The following is a 20,787-nucleotide window of genomic DNA, read 5'->3' as shown; positions in this document are numbered from 1 at the left end:
AGCATTTACCTGGTAGCTGTATCGAGAAGGACTGTAAACTGCTGGTCCTTTGTGGGCTTCTGGAGTGTCTCCTTCTGCTGCATCTGCAATGTACAGGCAAGATGTTAAACCTCACCCGACCGACTGAGGCCACAGCAGCTCCTTCTCACATGCCACTGCACAGTCCAGCCCTTGTGTTCCAGTCTCCTCAGCCACCACCATTTCAGAAACCGAAGAAACCCAGCAAAAGACAATTGGGAAACCTTAACATGTGTGAACAGCCACATGTGTAAGAGTGGCCGCTCCCCTCACACCAGTGTGCTCTGGTTTATCACAAAGCCGAGCTGCCTTGGACCAGCCTGTCTGAATGACCACACCTGGAGATAATGCACAGACACAGCCAGGGCTTCCCCAGCTCTTCAGTGTATGAGAGGCAGAAGATGGTTTCTAGGGACTCGGTAATTTCTCACTCAGTCTTGGTTACAGGAATCCACACTGGATACAGCAACATCTCAGGAGACAAAACTGCCCTGCATAGAGGGCTGTCAGCAGGATCCTGTGGTGGGTTTTCCTCAAAGGCAGATCCAAATGCTTCCAAAGACAGACATCCCATGCTGCCATTTTGGGGACTACGGTTTACAAGCCAACTGAGCTGCTACAAACAGAGATACTCCTGGAACTCAGAAATGCCTGTTTTTCTAACAAGCCAAGATGATGGAAATACTTTGAGGTTTGAAGGGCACCAGCAGCATACAACACACTCTGATCCACCTCAGATATGTGAGAGACCAAGAGGAATAAAATGCTTCCTGACAGAGTAAGGCTTTCCTGCACTTCAAGGGTGGGTGAGCTTCTTGTCCTACCATATCACTGAACTTGACCTGGGGTAGGCAAGAGGCACTTACTGCAGTGACACAGCCACTGTGTGCCAACTGTGTGCTTCAGCTGCTACCCCTGTAACCATGGCTGGTGATCCTGCTTTCTGCAGGAGGGGTGAAGCTGCTGAGACCAGATGATTTCACATCAGAATTCTCTGCAGACTAATGAGACAGAACTGTTTATCTGCAGCATCTCAGGGATTCTCAGCAGCCGTGTTTGAAATGCCTTGGTGGAACAGTGTTAGGATTAGTATCAAATTTATATGACAGATGTGTCTCAGTCATGAAACAGGACACACTGCCTCAGTCTGCTCTGTACTTCTGCCAGACAAGTCTGGCTTTGCCCCAGCTGCACTGACACAAGCATCAGTGCCAGTAGGCCCCGTGGTTCTGCTGCCATTGTCCTCTCTGTGCTATACCACAAGGCTGGCTTAGCTAACACGGATCTGGATGGAGCCCTTGCCTGTTCTTGAGGCTCAGAAATTCCCTCAGGGCACAGGCCTGCACAGAGACTGGGGCGTGAAGCTTCCAGCATGTGTCCTGTGCCACCTTCCATTTCTGAAATGTCATTGATGCAGCAAGGGGCTGTTTGGTGACATTCCAAGTGATGCCTTAAGTTTTAGCTTTTATATTTTTCAGATTCTGTGCTGCTTTAGTGTGTAGCTGTGAGCTTCATATTATGTGTTAGCAAGTTCTCTTCACCCCGGTAGGTAGACAAAACAATCCTTTTCCAGCTTGTCCAAGGACAACTGTTACAAGCTCCAGGCCCAAAAAGTATAAACAACAGTGAAAAGAGAAAAACAAGGAGGATGGAACTTCATAAGCTAAAGCTATAATTGCACAATTAACTCCAATATGCAAATGGACCAAAATTTATAAAAGTGTGAGACCTTGTGACTGGTCATCCATTTTGTGACCATTTTTGGTTCATCTTGGGTGTGGCCTGGCCAGGCTCTTGTGCTGCCCAAGGTGTATCCACCATTAAGGACTTTCAATAAATCCCTACTTTATTCTTTAACTCTGTCTAGCCTCTGTTCTAGGTCAGCTTTCTCAAGGCATTACAAGTACTGCATAATAGCAAAATTCAGAAGTTTAGGGCATGTTTTGTTAAAAAGTCATGCACAGAAGAGCTGCTCAATTCAGAGATTGTTGTGATTAACAGAACTCAAGTATGAGAATCACAAGAAATCTAAAGATTTCTGGAAGAAACTGTTTTCTTAAAAGGCTGGGCACACCAGTAGGGCTAGGCAATTTACTGGCATTGCCTGTTTCCAGAAAGAAACCTTGACAAGTTAAAGCCTACTGAAAGACTAAATTACAAATGGTAAATAAACTACGACCTTTCTGAATTTGCTTTATGTAAACTTAAAAGCTAGAGCCAACATCTTCCTCCCCTATTCTCAATACCTGCACAAGGGAAGGACATGAATAACTGCTTTTCTTGGCTGTACTGGCCTGTGTCAACCTAAAGCATATATGAAGTGACAGGTTTTGCTGAGAGCAGATGCAGTTCTCAGAAGCGTGCAATGCACACAAATTACACAAATTCCATTTCATTGCTACATGCTTCATCAGCAAACCCTCCAACTTTGGGATTTTTTAGTTCCTGTTAATATTATGTTACAGCAGCAGCAAGTTAAAATGTGCATCTTCATAACTCCTCCAGGTGCTACCAGGAACAGCAGGGACTCAGCCACCCATTTGTTTCACTAAGAAGCAGAGCAGCAACTGGGGGAGGGGAGGTGGCTCAAAGAATCTAAACAAGAATCTAAACAAGCTGCTGAAGAAATTGCCAGAGCAAGCAAAAAAAGAAAAAAAGTACTTTGCTGTGCTAGGATGAAGGAAACAAGATGACTTTTGTCAGCTGCAGCATTAGGTTTTCACAACTCAGAATGGGCTGGGGTTTATGTAACAAGAAAGAATTTATCACTGCAGATGAAAGTTTAACTCCATCCTAAGTCTTGGGTGACACTGAAGAGCCAGAGCTGTACAAGTTACATTGGGCAAAGACCTGTTCCAAGAGCCTGGATTTTGCCTACCCCTCCAAAAAATAACCAGGAAAACCACTTCCACTGGTATGGGAAAGACAGGGAAAAGACTCCCAATGGGGTCCCATGAAAATGTGACATACTTGATAGGGAAGAGGACTTCCTCTCAAGACTAGATGAAGAAAAAGCACTGAAAGAATGAGCTTAGGTGTACAAAACCAGGAGAAGTCCAAATGAGAAGCCAATTTTCAAAGCTGGTCTCAAACACATCTTACTACAGCCTGATTTGGAAAGAAGGAAATACATACTTGCCCTAAACTGCTCAGAAACAAGGTAATACACTTGTCTGAATGTTCACCCAATGTCCATTAAATGACAGCTCTTTCAGAGCATAGGAGGTGCACCCATCTGTCCAAGGACAAAGAAGCTGTCCCTGTCAGAGTCAACATGCAGGGAGTCTTGGATTCAATCCCTAGGAAAAAATCTAGAAGTCTTCCAGGTCCAACAGGAGAGGGATACAGGCTCAAGCAATATCTGAATAACAGTAAAGTTTGGTTTGCAGAAGGCAGCTTTGATAATGTCAAAGATGAAGGTACAACTAACCAACTTCACAGACAAGCTGGCAAAGTTATCCAAGCACATCATGTCCCACCAAGCAAACATGCCCAAGTTTCACCATCCTACCTGCATCTCTCTCAGGAGCACAGTCCTGGGTAGGGGAGGATTCGTGTCTCTGGGCCACCTTGGCCCCGCTCCGCAGCACCTTCTCCAGCATCCCCCGGCCCTCCCGCAGCCGCTCCACCGACGTCGGCACCATCCTGCAACAAAACCCAGGCACAGCTGAGGAGGGAGCAACATCCCCAATGCACAGGGGATCAGACACCACCAGCTCTTTAGATGGATGAGGAACAAACTTCTGAACTGCTTCTGCCAGGTAAAAAACCTCCAGCAGGATTTCAGACTGCTGGTCCCTGCTATCATGATGCCACTGCCCTCAGAACACCAAGTCTTTAATCAAAAACATGATATGAGCATCCAGTTCAGTAAATCACCCGGTTACAGAAAAATTTGAGTTTCAAACCTTTTTTTGAAAATCCTGGTATTGGCTTAAGATTAATTGCAGCTATTTTGCATAATTACATTCATTCAAACTAAGCAGAGGCAAACTCAATACCTTTATGATAATACAGTGCCAAGACAATATAGTTGGATACTGCAATATTCTGGAGCAGAGCTAGCTGGGCCATTTTGCCCACTAATGTCACTTTGTCCTGTTAATTTTGTAGTGTGAAAACGCTCCACTCAAGATTAATGCTAGATATTGTTCAATTTTATAAGTGTCTTGTCTAAGGGTGACAAAGAGGTGAAGTGGCTTTCCTAAAGCCAATCTGTTGAAGAAAAACAAGAGCTACAGACAAACCTCAGGCACCTGGGTCAACATTCCATCTACCACACACAGAACCATCCAAATCTCTTTGGAAATATGTCTTTTAGCCTAGAGACAGCATCACCATGAGTAGGGATTTACAATGCCTTTACTCTGGACACTGGTGAATTTGTGCCTTAAACATGCTTGAATTTAAATATTTAGATTATATTAAATGCATTGCATATGATGGAAGCATGCATATAAACTGGATATTGACTGATTTCCGTATTTAATTTTTGTTAATATATTGAATACTGTGTTTTCCATTAGGGTTTTTTATTATTTTGTTTGCTTGGAGACTTGTTTTCTACAAGGCTGGCTTTACTGGGCAGCAGCACATCTGTTTACATTGTGATGGCTTTATCCTGGCAACTGAAATAGACAAACCATTGTGGTTTTCTTTTTTTTTTTTCATGAAAGCTATTCTCAATTATTGCAGAATTCAGCAAAAATCTGGAAGATTCTACACATTAAGGCATGGAATTTTAGTTCTCGCCAATTTCTTCTGTTCCTAATATTGTGAATGTCTGGAAATGTATCTGATGTATAAGCACACGGAGTGAAAGACAAAACTGGGTCACTTTACCTCAGTAACAGGTTCCAATATAATTTTAAAAGTAGAAAGTGAGTGTACGTTTGTCAGCCATGCCCATTAAAACAGAGAAACCCAAGGATTTTAAAGGCAGCAAATCTGCTTAATCCCACTTCAAAACATATCAGCATGGTTTCAACTTTATATCCAGTGTGCCATAACAATAGGATCTTTATACCCACACAATACTTACTCCTGAAACCATGTGGGAAACTGAAGCCAGAGCAGGACCTGCTGAGGGAGCAGCAGATGAAGCTCAGAGAACACAAAGATGGTACTAAAGCAAGGATGCCACACTGACACCTCACCCTGAACTAGTTTTAGTTCATTCAGCTGGTTGGCTTTTTTCCTGCTCTTTTACAGGCAGAAGGAAGTAGCACAGGAGGAGAACAACATGGGCTATTACCACTTTTATAGAATATCTGAAAATAAAATAATGATGATAAACTAATCATTAGCAGACTGCCTCAGCTGTGGCCAGTCCCAATATCTGGCAGAAGGTCCTCTGGTAGACAAAAAACTGTCAAGAGAGGTAAAAGACAAATTGTTTCCATTAAACTCTGCTTGAAAAGTGATGGAAAAAGGAAGGAAACAGATCTATTACTCCTCCAAATTCACCCAAGTGCTTTCAACACAAACTTCATACTTCTCATTGCCCTCGACACTGCTTTGAATTTCTCCTCATGCCAACCCTCTGCCATTACCCAAGCAGTGACCCAACCATGTATGTGGAGATCAGCATCAGAAAAGGGGGTGTGTGTCTGTGTGTGCCTTTCTGCTGATGGTGTGCACAAACGAGGGCAGCAGAGCCAGTGCCCTACACAGATCCAATCAGCAGAACCTCCCAGCCATCACTGGCACCATAATGCCACACTTGGCAATTCAGTGCGCTGCTTCAGGTTTTGGACCAGGTTCGAAATTTTTGAAGGCTTTCCCTTTATCAAACCTTTTCAGGGTAACCATGATAAAGGTGGTTTGTCCATGCCTTAGGCATGCCAGAGTCTGGTAAATTAGCAAAGCTGGAGCTGTTGCACAGTCCCTGCTTCTCAAGTGCAAAGCTACAGAGGTCTGTGAGCTTTCCTTCAGAACAGAAATGGACTTAGTACCACTCATGTCCAAGAAGAGTGAAGGTTCAGCCAAAAAAGACCTGCATTAGACTTTCATTGCCTGGCCAAGACCTTACAACCCAAGACCTCAAAATGGAACTCGTGGAAGAGCAACAGCTGCCTAAGTTTTTACCTTTCAATACAGATTTTTGATATCTAAACCAAGAACTAAAAGACAGGCTGAGAAGAGTGCTGGTATCCTTCAGAGTTGTTTAGCAATTATGAAAGAGAACAATACCAAGAGACCCAAATGAATCCATCTCACTGCACATATTGTTATGGAAATGCCCCCTGGGGAGTTTGGTCCTCCCCTTGGGGGAATCTCAGGCTTGCTTGGAAGGATAACACTCACCACCTACTGCTGATGCTCTCCTGGGATTTACTGAGCGATGATGAGGAACTACAGCCCCTTGAGTCTGGTGGGCTGACATCCTCTACGTGAGGCAGGGAGGGATGAGAAGGGGAGAAGCCACTTTGTGGGGAGGACGGAGTTCGTGCTGCGGAGCCCGAGGGGCCGTTCCCGTCCGTGTCGGCCCCGGAGCCGCCGCTGCCCTGCCGGGTGGGGGTCCCCGCGCCGCGCCCGCCATCGCCGCCCTCCTTGGCCTCCTGCTTCCGCTTGCGGTACTCGAGCAGCGACACCTGGGGAGGAAATACAGCCATGGGCCAGGGAACACAGAGCACCAGGACACGGGCAGGAACAGCCCCACACACCGTCCAAAAACATCTTCTGGGTCTGCAGGTAAAACTTGAAAAGCATATTGGGATTATCAACTCTTGGTGGATCTGCAAATGCTCCAGAAAAGAGCTAAGTGGTGCAAATTCAGACTGCCATGATCACCCTCCTTTTACTTTTTATGAGCAATACAGCAGTAGAAACATCCAGCTTGTTTGCTTCTCTAACCACCTGGATTTTCACATTACTTCAGGAGATGGATATTCAAACAACAAGCTGCTATAACCTCCCTCCTCTCAAAACCCTCCATACAGACTGTAACTTTTTTCAATATCTGTACATCACCAAAACAGGTAATGACTCTTTTTCACATCAGTACCCAGTTCATCTGCACTAGTTCAGCCACATTAACACTAAAAGCTTGGTGAAGCCTTGCACCGAATTTTAACTTGCTTAGAGCAGGTTCCTGCTATGGAGGCATTGCAAACTTCAGCCCTACCACCAAAACAAACTGCTTGTAGCCAAGGTAAAATGTGTTTTGGGCAAAGCAGTCTCAGATTTATCAAAGACACCAACCAAAGATAAAGCAGCCTCGGAACACAAGGTCAGCAGAACCAAAAAGAAACAAGTATTTCCAGCTGAGCACTTACCTTTCAGCCTGCCTTCACTCAAAGTTATTATAAGGAAAGGAGCCATAAAGGACTCACAGAAGGCAGCTCTGCTGAAGAATTTATCAGCTATGACTCAATGCCCGTACAGAAGGCTTTATGATGCTAAAATATTGAACAAGTTATTTCCAAAAGTAACTCAACATATGAAGGTTTTAAGTTAAATGTAATTTTAAAAGAAAAAACAAAGAAAAAAAATCAAGAGACTCCAGAAATGGAAAAGAAATAAGATATTCCATCCAGCTGGACGCTTTTACAAGTTATCTCAGTTACCACACTTGCCATAAAAAAAAATTCCAAGCACAGGAAAAGGCACTGATAATTTGTCCCATGAGTACCCAATTTTATCACAGCACTACCTTGACTTAACATTTTACCTCAGTTTTAGTCCCATGAGGGTAACTGGCCTGCTGTAAGAAACCAGTATGTATTTACTTTTTTTAAACTATATTCCTGTGTTTTTAGTTTCAAAGAGCTAAAATTTAAATAACCTTCATCTTACTTTTGTTGCAATGTTATGGAAATGTTCTAATATGTTCTAGTAAACAGCCTATGTTTTCTTTTGAAACATTAGCCTCTCTTTCCCAGTAAGAACCCTTTTCATCCTGATAAATAACACCTTCACCAGCTGTACAGCTGCACTGTGTTATTGCTTTGGGTCTTGTCTCAGTTTAACAACTGTTAATGAAAGCTGCCAGCATCCTGCTCTTTTTTCTGTGATCCCAGAAGAGGTATTTGCACCATGGTGTCTTTTTTTCCACTTCTCATATCAAAATCTTGCCTAAAGGGTAGCTCTCCCTCTTGTCACTGTTTTCACCCAGGCATTGGATGCCTGGATAACTTGCCCAGACTCTCTCTCTGTTCTGTCTTTGCAGTAATCTGAGTGGGAACAGTAAACCTCACAGCAATGGAAGGATTTCTTTTACAGGAGTACTTGCCTTCTTCCTTTGTGGCGGATTCTGGGGAGCAGCTCTGGTGCCTTCAGCAGCCCTCTCGCTGCAGGGGGACATGGACCCATGTGCTGTCTCTTTGAGCAGCCCTGACTCGTGTCTGCTGAAATACCCTTCTGCAGGAGAGCTGCAGCATCCTGCATCCGAATTCATGGGCTTCCTGTCAGCCAAAGGAGGAGAGCCCCGCAGCAGCCCATCCACGCGGGGCATAGCGTTCAATGGGGAGAAGGCATACATTAAATTAAACTCTGTCCGAAAAGCCTGATCAGAGCTTCGTAGCAGCATCTGTGCTTCCCCACTTTTCCCTGGGAAGTTCATCTCTGAAGTAGAGTTTATGGAGGATTGTGGAGCCGCATCAGAGGATGCAAAGCTGAGCAGCGACGGCCGTTCCTGGCAGGTGTTTGCACTGGAATCCAGGTCGGATCGGAGGCAGACCTGGGAAATCCGAGAAGGATACAGGAAGGGGGTGGGTTGTCAGGAAAAAGGTCAAGCAAGGGTAGGGAGAGAAATTTAAGTCAGAAAATCTTCTGTACAATGCTAGCTTCCCTTTCCCCGTTCCTTTCTAAATACCCCTTTGGTTCTTTCCTGCACTGTTCTGCCCATTCAACAGGGGAATGACTGAGACTAAACAATGATCAGCTCAGCTGTGCAATACAGGATGCCCCTTCCCCTTCAGCAGTCTTTCTGCAGCAAGAGGATAAAGCTCAACACTATCCCCAGGCAGTTAATGAATTAAACTCAGCATTTTCAATTGCCTCATACATCAGAGGCATACTGCTCATACAGAGCAGTAGCTAGGAGAGAATAGAACAGACCTGCTGTCCTTCTGCTATTTTATGAGCCAAGTTCTTGCCTGTCCCAAGCCAGCCACTACTAACTTCCTAACAATAAAATACCCAGGACCTCTAAGCCATTTGTTTTCACTTATTGTGAACTTTGGAAATCTCTAACAATAGTACATTCATTTAATTTTTACTGCATTTTTACATTTCAGAGTTTCCAACAAAACCATAATGGCATCATCTTTGTGCTGTCAGAGTTTGTGGAGCACTAGGCAATAATACAACAGTATATTCATTTATCTACTTAAAGTGCCAAAAACCCTCCAGGACAGCAGAATAATCATCTCCTTCACCACATTAATTTGTCAGGATCTCAAACAATGAGTGAGTATAACTGACAAGATTTCACCCTCTTTGCAGGACTACAGTGCAGAGGGAAAAACACAGCAGCACCAGGCACCAGCTCTGCCCTCCTGCTGTTGCTGAGAACATTTCCCTGCTGTATTACAGCTCCCAGTAATCCACCACATTGGAGATGAGCAGGAATTTTCTACTATGTAACAGTCACTGAGCAAGGCAGTTCATCTCCTCTTTTACAACAGGCTAAGCTGTCAGGCTAAGCAAAATAGGGCATTTTACCATCTCCTCAACATTTTCAGTCTGCAAGTGAGTAGGTGGTAAGTCAAGGCTGAAGAGAGCATGTCAGGTGTACCACTGTGTGCTTGTAAGTCAAAAATAGTGGTGAATGCTTTCCCTTCCCCAGCAGTCACTTGGCCACTACTCAGTAAATTTCACAGACCACTCATGGGCTGGGCTGAGTCTGAAATTGGTGATGGCAATTCCAGGGTCCCCAAATCTCTTGCCTGCATCTCAGTAGCTGAAACATACTGAGTCTTTGCACTGTCTGATTCCCACCAGGGTCAGCAAACGAATCAAATTCCAGTCTTCAATTTGTTTGTTTTGTTGTGATAACCTTGAAAACTCTACTCAGCCTTACTGTGACTAAAGCTCCACCCTTATTCCCAGTGCCTGCACACTCCTCCCTCCCCTCCCAGCACGCTCCCATAACTACCTCAGGTGACATGGACTCGGGCCTGTGCGCAGGGGAGCTCTCGGGGGAGGACACGTTCTAGAGGAGGGAAAAGCAAATAGTTATTCATCTACTTCAAAAGTCAAGAGGCAATTACAATGTACAAAAGCACACAGGTTAGTAATGGCTATTCTAAACAACTGGCCCCAGCCTGGACAGCATCATGGTTGGTTAAGTAGTTTCTAAAGCTTCCTAGAAGCACAGACAGGACTGGGTTACTGCATCTCATGATGCAACTTAGTACCCAAACCAGAGCACATGAATGTTGAGAAAAGCAGCAGCTACCTCTATATTTCTGATGCTGTCACACAGACTTTGCACCATGAAGTATAGAGAAAGACACTTATGGTTTTTAGTCTGAGAATATGGAAGAGAAGAAAAGCCTAGTTTAGCCCAGAAAGCAAACTAAGATCCCCCAAAGACTAAGATGACCTTTCAGAGACATATACTGTAAAACAAACATGTCTCTTTCAATCCACTGTGGGCCACCTTTCAGCTCAAGTCAAGAGAAGAGTGTGAGCAGCCAGCTTTGTGAAATGTTGTATCATCTGGGCACCTGTATCAGTGAAGGCAGTGTATGCATGTGACAGCACCGTTAAGGGCTCTTCCCAACCACTTCCCTTTGCATGCTACTGAGCAGGCCTAAAATAGAATCAGAGAGGCAGGGTTCCCAGAGCTATGCTGCTATCAGAAATATAGCAGGAGTCACTGTTTTCTGCAAAGCAGAAAACCGAGGAATCTCAGAAATTTCTTTAAAAAAGCAGAAGCATCATGCTTTTGCCACTCTTATGAATATGGAGGGGGCAAGCATCCTCTAAATTACTTCCACTCTAAAAAGATCACAAAATTGAGTCTGAAAAACCTCAATCTGTAAAACCAAAGAATATAGTGGAAGACAATATGAAGTAACACTACCATACTCTGAGTTACTGAAAGCTGTTTGAGGAAAGAGGAGCCAAGGATGCTTTACAGCCTCTGAGAAATGGAATACTTGTACCCTTTGGAAATGGCAGGGTGAAAACCCCATTGGCACAGAGATCTGAAGTGGGGGAGATGATTAAAGGTCACTGAAAAACATGAGAAATTAGGAGCTACTCTGCAGAAATAGAAAAAAAAGATAAGACTAATGTTACTGATAGCTACAAAGTGAGGGCAGGCTGGGCTGTAGGAAAGTTTGACATTTCACAGAGCAGGAGATCTGTCCAGAAGTGAAGCAGAAGAGGAAGGCAGCAGTGCTCTTGAGGCTGAGACTGTGATGCTGCTCAGGAATACATATTCAAAAAGGAACGTCCTAGTGCCAGCTCTGCTGCAAATATTGCTGTTTTGTTTTCAGCACACCCAGTCCCAGGCAGATTTACCTCGAACTGTAGTGGAGTATTGCAGCGGCTGGCAGCCAGAGAGGGGATGGGTGAGAACATGATGCCGTAGCCATTGCGAGCCTCCTCCTCGCCGGGCAGAGACGAGCAGGGCGTGGCCAGCTGAGGGCTCGCAGCGCCGGGGACCGGAGGGACAGGAGGAGGGGGCGTGACAGGGGACAGCGGCCGCAGCAGCTTCTTCACGTTCTGCTCCATCAAGTAGCGAGACTTCCATTTCTTCAGGGGACTCAGCAAGTCTGAAACACAAACTGAGCTGAGGACACGGCTGACCCACTGAAGATGAGCACATCACATGCTGTCCTCTTCCCTCTGTCCCAGCCCAAATGAAACCCAGGAGTCTTCGACTCCCAAAAATGAAGTACCTCTGAGTTACTTCTACATCAATGTCTAGAGACTGGTAACAGAATAATACAACATCAGGAACATGCACTGAACAAGGAAAGCAAATATTTCAACTAGAAGCAAGCACAAGAGGGAGCCAGGGGAAAGGAAGGCAAGAAAGGTTAAAAAGAGGAGAGAACAGAGGTCAGAGAACATGTCATTGTGATTCTTACAAACAAATCAGAGACAGCTCCATTATCATTACCTGAACCTAACAGTTCCTTATAGGCTACATCAATACAGCCCAAGCACATGTCCAGTTCCCCTAAGGATTAAAGCCTTTCCCTCAGGCCTACCTCTCTTCAAAATAATAATATTTTTTGATGCTTAGTTAAAAAAAAACCCAAAACCAAATCACCAGTAAATTCTACAGGTTAGGTCTTGCTCAAAAGGTACATTTATTGGTTCTGGCATTCTGTTTATTTCCTATTCATCTCACGTTTCAATAATCAAATTTGTATCATTTGTGTGATGTCTAGCTTCCTGTCTGTCATCCTTGGAAAACTGATCCCTGACTGGGCTGAGCTGCACTCTCTTTCTCTGTAAATTCAGACACAATATTTAACCATTCTGTTGCTTTACTCAGAGATTTTAGCTTCTCCATACTTGAGACTTACTTAATGATTTGTTTATTGCACACATGCCTGTAAGACTTTGCTACACCTTCCCACAGTCAGCAAGTATTTAGCTGACCTTCCAACAGCACCTTGCTGAAAAGAGATGATCCTGGGCTCTCTTCCCTCTAACCCCTCCCCTCCATTGTTGAAGACATCCCAGAGCACTGAGACTGATAATGCAATGTTAAGTGATTATCTTTTGACAAGAAAATACTGAGAAACTTCCCAAATGCTCAAGCTGGAATGAGTCTACAGAAATTTGAATGAACAGCAAAGCAACATTCTCACCTAGCCCATAGCTGTGCCATTGGGCAGCAGGACATGTTAAGCTGTCACTTGTACAGCTCCCTTTGGTAGCCAGAACCTTCCCCAGTCTGACTCCAGTGCCCATGCTGCCCTGATGGTGCTGAGCACTTACCTGTGTCATCTTTGCAGATGCTGGAGGAGCTGCTGTTCTCATTGCTTTGGTATAGACACTGGGTCCTGTTCTCTTGCGGAGCTGCTGAGGTCTGAGTCATCCCCTCTTCCAGGGCTTGTTTGATCCAGCGCTGAAACAGAACGAGACTGCATAAACGTGAAACTCCTCGGGTACTTTCTCTGCAGTCCTGCAGGATGCACTCCAACTCCCACACTGCTGTGGAGCAGGGCAGGCTGCTCAGAAGCCTGGAGTTACCTCGCTGGTGTGCGCTCAGGTGGGAGCGCGTTAGAACACGGCTGTCAGCACTGAGCCCACTACCTACTGTGCTGGGGCTGTGCCCTTCCTGACACGAGCTCTGGGAGCAGCAATCATCAACAGTAACAGAGATCACTGAAGAGCAAATTATAACTATAAAAATGCTGGATGGTGGCTCCTAAAACTATTAAAACAATAGTAATTTAAAAGAAAAGGGACACGAATATAATGAACTATGTACAACCACTGATTTTTGCAAAAAAGCCATTTCCTGCCAAGGAGAGCAAATTTGAGCAAAAAAAAGTCTGATTAAAATGCAAGCAGCAGTTTTAAAGGAGCATAAACCAAGAAAAGAATAATAAAAGCAAATATTTTCTTCAGCTACTAATAAAAAAGGTAAGTCACAGTAGTCTTCTGAACACGGACAATTAAGAATGTTTCTCACACAAGCGAACATGAACTGAAGCCTCAGCAAATCAGCTGCTGCAGTGGGTGTGCTAGCCCTGTATCTTGATACAGACTGACTCCTGATGGCAGGCAGGAACCTTTGCTTATTCTACTGTAAAGGTAACTGCCACAACATAAGGGGAAACACTCAGGTGATCCAGTGAAATGACAGCAAACTGCAGAAAAAAATCAAACAGCAATTTTCATTTGTGTAGTTTACCAGGGGACTCACTGTACCAGACTCCTCTTGTCCTAGAGAGGTTTAAAATTGTACTTTTACCTTTCAGGAATCCACAGTTCATCTGCATGCCAGCAATGTGTATCCTATTAGAGATACACGTGTGTGTCTTATGACTCCTCAAAGCTATCGTGAAAGTACATCACAAACTCAGTGGCCACAATCCTCAAAGTGAAAACTTCAATGCGAGGATGAAGAGCAGGTGACAGGATCTATTTTGATGGCCTTCACTACCGTACAGCAGACTCTTCTTCTCTGTTCAAATGGAACTCAAGGCTTTCCACTGTGGCCGCCAGCAAAAGGGAGAAGTGGCAGCCAGTCTGGAGCACCTCTACCTCAAAGGTGGCATCTGATCTGACAGCCAAGTCACTGCACAGGGTGTGATTAACGTGAGAGCAGGTTACAGTTCAGTTTCCTTGCGAGGTTCAGACACTGCCATGCTTTGGATGCAAACTGACATCATCAGCTGAGTTTTTTGGCACAGTTCTCAGTAGTTTAAGGATGAGGCCTGCTGACAATCCAAGAAAATATGTGATCTATTTCAACAGCCTTTATAAATCAACCTCCTTGGCTGAGTAGTCAAAAGTAGACAAGACACAGATCAGGTCTTGAGAGAGCGTATCTATCATCAAGTTCTGGACCATTTCTAGACCTCAGCTGGCTGAAAAGAAGGTATTCCCTGTGAGTTTTCTAAACATTCCTGAACATAAGAAGCAGATTTCTAGATCTCTGGACTGTTAAATCATAAAACCACCAAATGCTAAAAATAATTTTCCAAGAAAAAGCCAGGGATCTCCTACAAAATGGATGAAACCTCTCACTAGAACAGCTAACAATTATTTGCATTCAGAAAGTAGAAATCTAACAAATTACTTCTGCAACCTCTGTTCTGGACACAGCAACTTCCAATACCTTATTAACTATTTAATGCAATAGATACTGTATTTAAGTTTTCAGATTACGAAACAAGAATGCTAGATGACACCATTAAAAATTTCCCTACTAAACTGGGAAATGGATAGGGAAAAACACAACAGAGCTTAGCAGAGTCTAGAACAATCACTTCTACAATTACAGGCTACCAAACCAATGGGTTGTTCTAACAACATACAAAATCACAAACTGAACATGAGTTTAAATCAACCTGTTAAAGAAAACTCAGTCATACTGGGATGCACAAAATGGGTACAGATCAGAAGACACAAAGCAACTTTTCTGCTTTGAAAATGTCCCAGCTGCAACACAACACCCAGTTTTGGACACAACTTCAAAGAAGGTGTGGACTAAACAGAAGTCATCAATAGTGAGACTAGTCCACTCCCTGTCCAGCAGTGAGAATTAACATTTGACTAGAAAAGAGTCAAATGCAGCAACAGATTGAAAGACTTGTTCCATGACAATAGTTTTCCCTCAGTTTTGAACTTGCTGGCCAGTTGTACAGCAACAGCACCAAGCACCAAACTCCAAATAACTCTGCCAGCTTTGCTCTGGGTGTTTCTCTTTTCCCTGGGGCTCAAAGACACTGTTAAGGTTCAAAAGAAGCTCAAACCTTGCAGTTCTCAGCTTAAAGATGCATGAGGAGGTTGCCCAGGCACACAGAAACAGACAAGGTGTTGTCATAGCTCTACATATGAACCATGAAGAGCTTTACCTATGAAGGAAATACTGAAGAGACTGTTAGGGCATGACAACAAATTGGCTGAAGGTGGAAAACAGTAAAGTCCAAAGATTCTCTCTGGAAAAATACCCTCAAACAAAGGAAGGCAAAGAAACCAGGACATGGTACCTGAAAGCCACCAAGACAGGGAGAGCAGAAAAGATTTCTGTATAATTGTCCTCAGGTAATCACACAGGAACTGGAAAGTCTCTGAGCAAAACCAGCAGGCAACAGGAAAGATGGATTCCAATACAAATCTGACTGAGTGAACGACCCTGCCTTCCCTGCAGATGAGTAAATAGTGGCATTTACTGGTCATCTCTGGAGGAACTAAATCCTTAGCTGGGCCTGGTTCAGGCTTCCTGCATGGCCTCAAGTATCTGCTGTAGACAGGCAGTCTGTGATGCCAAACTGTGGACTTGTTCTTGTGAACAGGCAAACTCAAAACTTTTAAACCACAAAGGCTCTTCGAAGACAATGAACCTTAACTGAGGCACTGGATTCTTGAGGTCCTCTGCAACACTGTCCTATCCCCACAATGCCAACCATCCTCTGACTGTGAAAGCAGTAATATTAAACTTTCTAAGGGAAGCAATCAACACTCTTTGAATTGTGTATGCTGGAAAATAAACAGCCACTGCAGATCTGAAAGTACATGTTTCTAAAAGGGCAGTCACAGAACAGTTGTTCTACCACGGCAAAAGGCAAGGATGAAAACTGAACTCTGGCAAGGAGGTCAGCAGTCATAGCCTGGACATTGCATCAACACATTAGCTCAGTAGGAATACACAGAAATAAACTCCAAAAGGACACAACAACTTTACAAGAGAGCCAGTAAGATGAGCACACATTGTGTAAAGGTAAGACACGAGCAAACATACCTTCTTACAGGAGCTGTAAATGCCATCCAGCAGGAAGGGCCTTCGACGTCTCTCAGGGTTGAAAGGTGAACCAAAGCGAATGTAGTGTTTAGGTGTGGTACAAATCAGTGGGGAGTGCACGAGACCTGGCAACATATTTAGGGTAGTTGCCAAAACTGTTGGGTCTGTAGTAATGCGCAGAGGACACTCAATTGGACACTCCTGCTTTTCTGCCTTGTCATTCAGCCATTCGGTAACCAGGTACTGAAGGAGGAAACACACAGGTCAGTGCAATCAGCACAGGTGAAGATGAAAGGCAACATGGCACAATGGTGTATGGGAAGCAATGCTCAAATCAGCCCACTGCTAAAACCCTCCTCCTTCTCAACAGAAAGGACTTCCTGTGTCAAACCCAATTCTCACCTGTTGGAGACACAACCCAATGTCACAGAAGTAGTTTGATTTTATGCCCCATTCATCTTATTAGAAGATTCTCCAAAAACTTGATCACCCCGTTCAAAACTAGTTTCTAAACACAAACAGCTAATTTATGCCCAGTATGTGGCAGCTGCCTGTTAGCTTATGCAATTTTTCCTCCCTTCCAACTTTATTCTAGCTTGTACATGACAGCTGCAGTCACATTCCTTCTTGGTCTTCAATTCTAAGCTGAAAGTTAACCTCTTTGCTGCACCCTAAATGAATACCTGCCATCCTGACATCCCAACTTTGAGCACCTGGTCCTATTTACCTTTTTTGTTTTGGGGTACTTTACTGCAGCTTTAGACTGGGATCCTGTAGCCAGGATAGCAGTTGGGTCAGATCCCGTCAACTGTCTGCCTTCTCCTGGCCCTTCCACATTGCTGACATCTGTTGTGGTTACCAAGCTGGCAGTGCTTCCTTCCTCTGGGACAGCCTGTGTGAGTTCAGCTTGCTGGGAACTGGCTTGTTTCTGCCTTCTCAGTCTTTGTGCTGAACTGGTCCGGTATCGAGAGAAGCGACTTTTTGGTCGGGGCCTGGAGGGTTTTGCTGGAGCTGGCTTAGCCACTGTTTTTTCAGGGACAGCATCCTACAAAATAAACTGTCATTAGTCTGAGCACCTCTAAGAGTATTCCTTTTCTCTGCATACAGGATCAAGAATTGAGATTTATTTATTGACACTACCTGACTCTCAAAATCTTGTTGGACTCTGTGTTGGTTCATAAGATGGCCTTGGGGACCCTTCAACACTGGCACATTATCGTTTTGTCTTCTGCATTCTTAAAGGACAGAACATGGGTCTTTAGGAAGAAAGCAGCAATAGGAAACTTGCTGCTTGTCTCAAGATAACTGCTCTTAATCCTGACCTGAGCTGACATGGAGCACTCCAGGCAAGTGTCTGAGCCCTGCCATAAAATGGGAACACATGCATCCAAAGTAGACTGGGTCAAAAAAAGCCCAAACAAAAAGAAAATAACTTTCCATCACTGCACTTACGCATCCAACTTAAGCTCACACCAGTTCTCTTCCCTGGAGAAGGAGCTGGGCTTGTTCAGCCCAGAGAGGACTGAGGGAGATGTAACAGCAGTCTTCCTACAAACAGCCTGAGGCCACTAAGAAGATGCAGTGGTGCATCAATGGACATACACTGAAATGAGAGGTTCAGACTGGATACACAACAAATTTTTCTCAACCTAACAGTCATGACCTGGAAGAGATGCAATCTCCATCCCTGGAGGTTTTCAAGAGAAGACTGGGTAAAACACTGGCCAGCCTGGTCTAGCTTCAGAGCTGTCCCTACCTAACTCAGAATGGGCTAGAAAGCCCACAAAGCTCCTCCCCACCTGAATGATCTTATGATCAGAAATGCTGCACCTGAGCTTTGTACAAGATAGCAAACAGTTCTATCTTCATCTTACCGCTACTTGTGAGGAGCGTCGTGTGTTCACCCCAGTACTGCTGGTACTGTTAGAAACAGGAGGTGCAGGAGGAGCAGGAGGAGGAGGAGGAGGAGGAGCCGGAGGAGCAGGAGGAGCACTCAGTGCTGAACTTCCATCTTCAGTTTCAGGAGTCTCTGTTTTCACTTCTTCCAGCTCAGGAGCTTCAGAATTGACGTTGATTTCAGCATCAGTGCTGTTACGGTCTGATGGTTGCTCTCGTCTCCTCTTTCTCTTTTCTAAGTTCTCAAACATGTGCATGATGGCTTCCACCTTCCTGTCTTCCCGGGACTACAACACAAGGGAAATTGAAGTAAGCATGGTGAATTATGCACATAAACAAGGCAAGAACAGATATGGGAAGCAGCAGAAAGAGAACAACTGCCAAATAGCAATGACAAAAGCCAGACAGAGGACAGAGAGAAGCAGTTCTTATCAGTTATTTGCATTTTTCAATATGGCAAATTTCCCAGAATAACAACATAATCATGTGTTTGTAGTGCAAGTAGAAGAACTTGACTTTGTTCTTAAATAGGACCACTTAGATACTACTGAGTTATATTAATAAAACAGCCACAAGGAAATGCATGATTTTGAAGAATTAAAAAACGTAAGAAAGTATAAGTAGAGTGGAGAGATGACTTGGAAACAAATACAGCTATTTGCCAATGACCAACCAAAGAGAAGCCAGGGGCAATAGATGTATATGATTAAGTAATTTGCAGCAAGTGTAATACACCACACAAACTGATTAAAATGTTCCAGATTCATTCTTTTCCCAGCAAGAATGTCAGAAGATGACCCAGCTCAAAAATAAAAGCTCTGGTGTAAGCAGCTTACATAGTGGATAAGAAAAACAGAACATGAGAGAATAGAGAGGCAAAACAAGTCAATTTATTAGGTAAACACAAAGGACAGGAAATCTTATCACCAGGCTGTGTCAGGAATAATTGGTACCTATGCTATAAAAAGCCCAGTACAATAATGTTGCAGTGACTGGCAAGAATCAAGTGGGTTTAAAGAAGTGGGGTCAAGTGTCTTCTGAGATTTATAATGAAGAAAGTATCTTGGAGTCCATGGCCTGGCCTTTACAGTTTTCTATTAAAAAATACTACACACACACACACACACACACACACACACACAAAGAGAGACTGGGGAAACTACAGAGAGGGGTATTTACCTGATGCCAAGTATAGAAAACTGAATCGCATTAAAGCAGATTAACTGGTGCAACCTACAGGAACAGGCCTTACAGGCTGACAGGAAACTAACACTTCACTTAGGTTTACTGAACTATTCTGTCCCAAAAAGAGATCAGCCTCCCTGCATTAAAATGAAATCTTCCCTCCAAAGCTTTAAGGCCAATCTGATGGATGACTGCTCTCATTCAAATTTCAGTGGAAACTGACTGCTTTATCTCATCTGTTCTAAAAAAATCCATCAGTTAATCCAAGCATCTCTCCACTGGATGGCCCTTGGCTCTCCAGGTTGCTGCACTATCTTAACATTTAAAGCATTCTCAGGAAATTTACACTTGGCAGATTCGTATTCCTGATTAGAGGAAGACATGTGATTATGATACTGGTGAGCAAAGAAGAATAGGGAATTCCTAGCTTCAATACATTTGTTGGCTGGTTAAAGGATGGGAGTAATTTTTCTGTTTTTCTTCCTTGAGTTTCTGGTTGGTTGGTTGTTTTATTTGTGTATTTGCATTTTTGTTTGGATTTTTCTCTTGTTTATTTAAATTAACGAATTAGGAGCCAGAACGGCTCCATTCACATGCATAAAACATTCTAATCCAGGCAACAATCCCAGGAGCCATAAGCAACACAAGAAAAAAACCACCAGCTCTACTCAGTAAAGATGAAGCCTAAAATAAGACTGTATTATCAAAGATCCCAGAGCACTAAGATATAAGTAAGTAATATATTAAGTAAGTGCCAATACTACTGGTGGTCTACTCCTCTTACTGACTTTTGCAACTTGATCCCACTCTTTTCCCCACATGGCAACATGTTTATGAAACCATACACTGAACAGATACCTGTTTACAAACCTAACCCAGCAAAAATGACCAAGTTTTAAGAAAAATCAGGTTCTGGTTCATGGTATGATCGAATTGAAGATATCCCTGCTCACTGAGGTGGGGTAGGACTAAGTGACCTTTGATAGTCCTTTCCAACTCAAACTATGCTATGGTTCTATATAGTGCCATAAATTCTTGTACTGGCAATAAGGAAGGGCAGCAGGAACATAAAAAAGGTCCAACTGCCTTTTTGAAATCTAGTGCTGATGATTCTCCTAAAGGTATGTTTTAGACTATTGAACAGCCCTGAAAGTAACACTTAAACCTTTCAATGAGGAAACAAATCTATAGTGTATCTCCTAATCTGCAGCACCCTAACATAAATCCTGTGACTTGAAGTCAACCAAACCTCGGTGGTTTTTTGCTCCCCCCCCTTTTTTTCTTTTGCTGTTGCTAATCAA

The 20,787-nt window shown here is 43.8% G+C and overlaps 1 protein-coding gene across 3 annotated transcripts in view; it reads right to left on the bottom strand.

Annotated features, from left to right (window-relative positions):
- Window positions 1-20,787, bottom strand: part of SETD5 (SET domain containing 5) — a 65,325-nt gene that overhangs the window by 2,457 nt on the left and 42,081 nt on the right. For all 3 annotated transcript variants that reach the window (XM_077184276.1, XM_077184277.1, XM_054639892.2), the window contains 10 exons: window positions 18,280-18,588; window positions 17,133-17,450; window positions 16,406-16,648; window positions 12,928-13,057; window positions 11,494-11,747; window positions 10,118-10,174; window positions 8,252-8,698; window positions 6,325-6,611; window positions 3,530-3,663; window positions 10-83 (listed from right to left, as the gene is read on the bottom strand). In XM_077184276.1, the coding sequence (XP_077040391.1) occupies window positions 10-83; window positions 3,530-3,663; window positions 6,325-6,611; window positions 8,252-8,698; window positions 10,118-10,174; window positions 11,494-11,747; window positions 12,928-13,057; window positions 16,406-16,648; window positions 17,133-17,450; window positions 18,280-18,588 (2,253 nt within the window). The remainder of the gene's footprint in view (window positions 1-9; window positions 84-3,529; window positions 3,664-6,324; window positions 6,612-8,251; window positions 8,699-10,117; window positions 10,175-11,493; window positions 11,748-12,927; window positions 13,058-16,405; window positions 16,649-17,132; window positions 17,451-18,279; window positions 18,589-20,787) is intronic.

Source organism: Agelaius phoeniceus, chromosome 11 (assembly GCF_051311805.1).
Source record: "Agelaius phoeniceus isolate bAgePho1 chromosome 11, bAgePho1.hap1, whole genome shotgun sequence".
In the NCBI taxonomy this organism is placed as follows: Eukaryota; Metazoa; Chordata; class Aves; order Passeriformes; family Icteridae; genus Agelaius; species Agelaius phoeniceus.
Note: the sequence above shows the minus strand (reverse complement) of the source record. Positions and strands in the feature narration are given on the sequence as shown.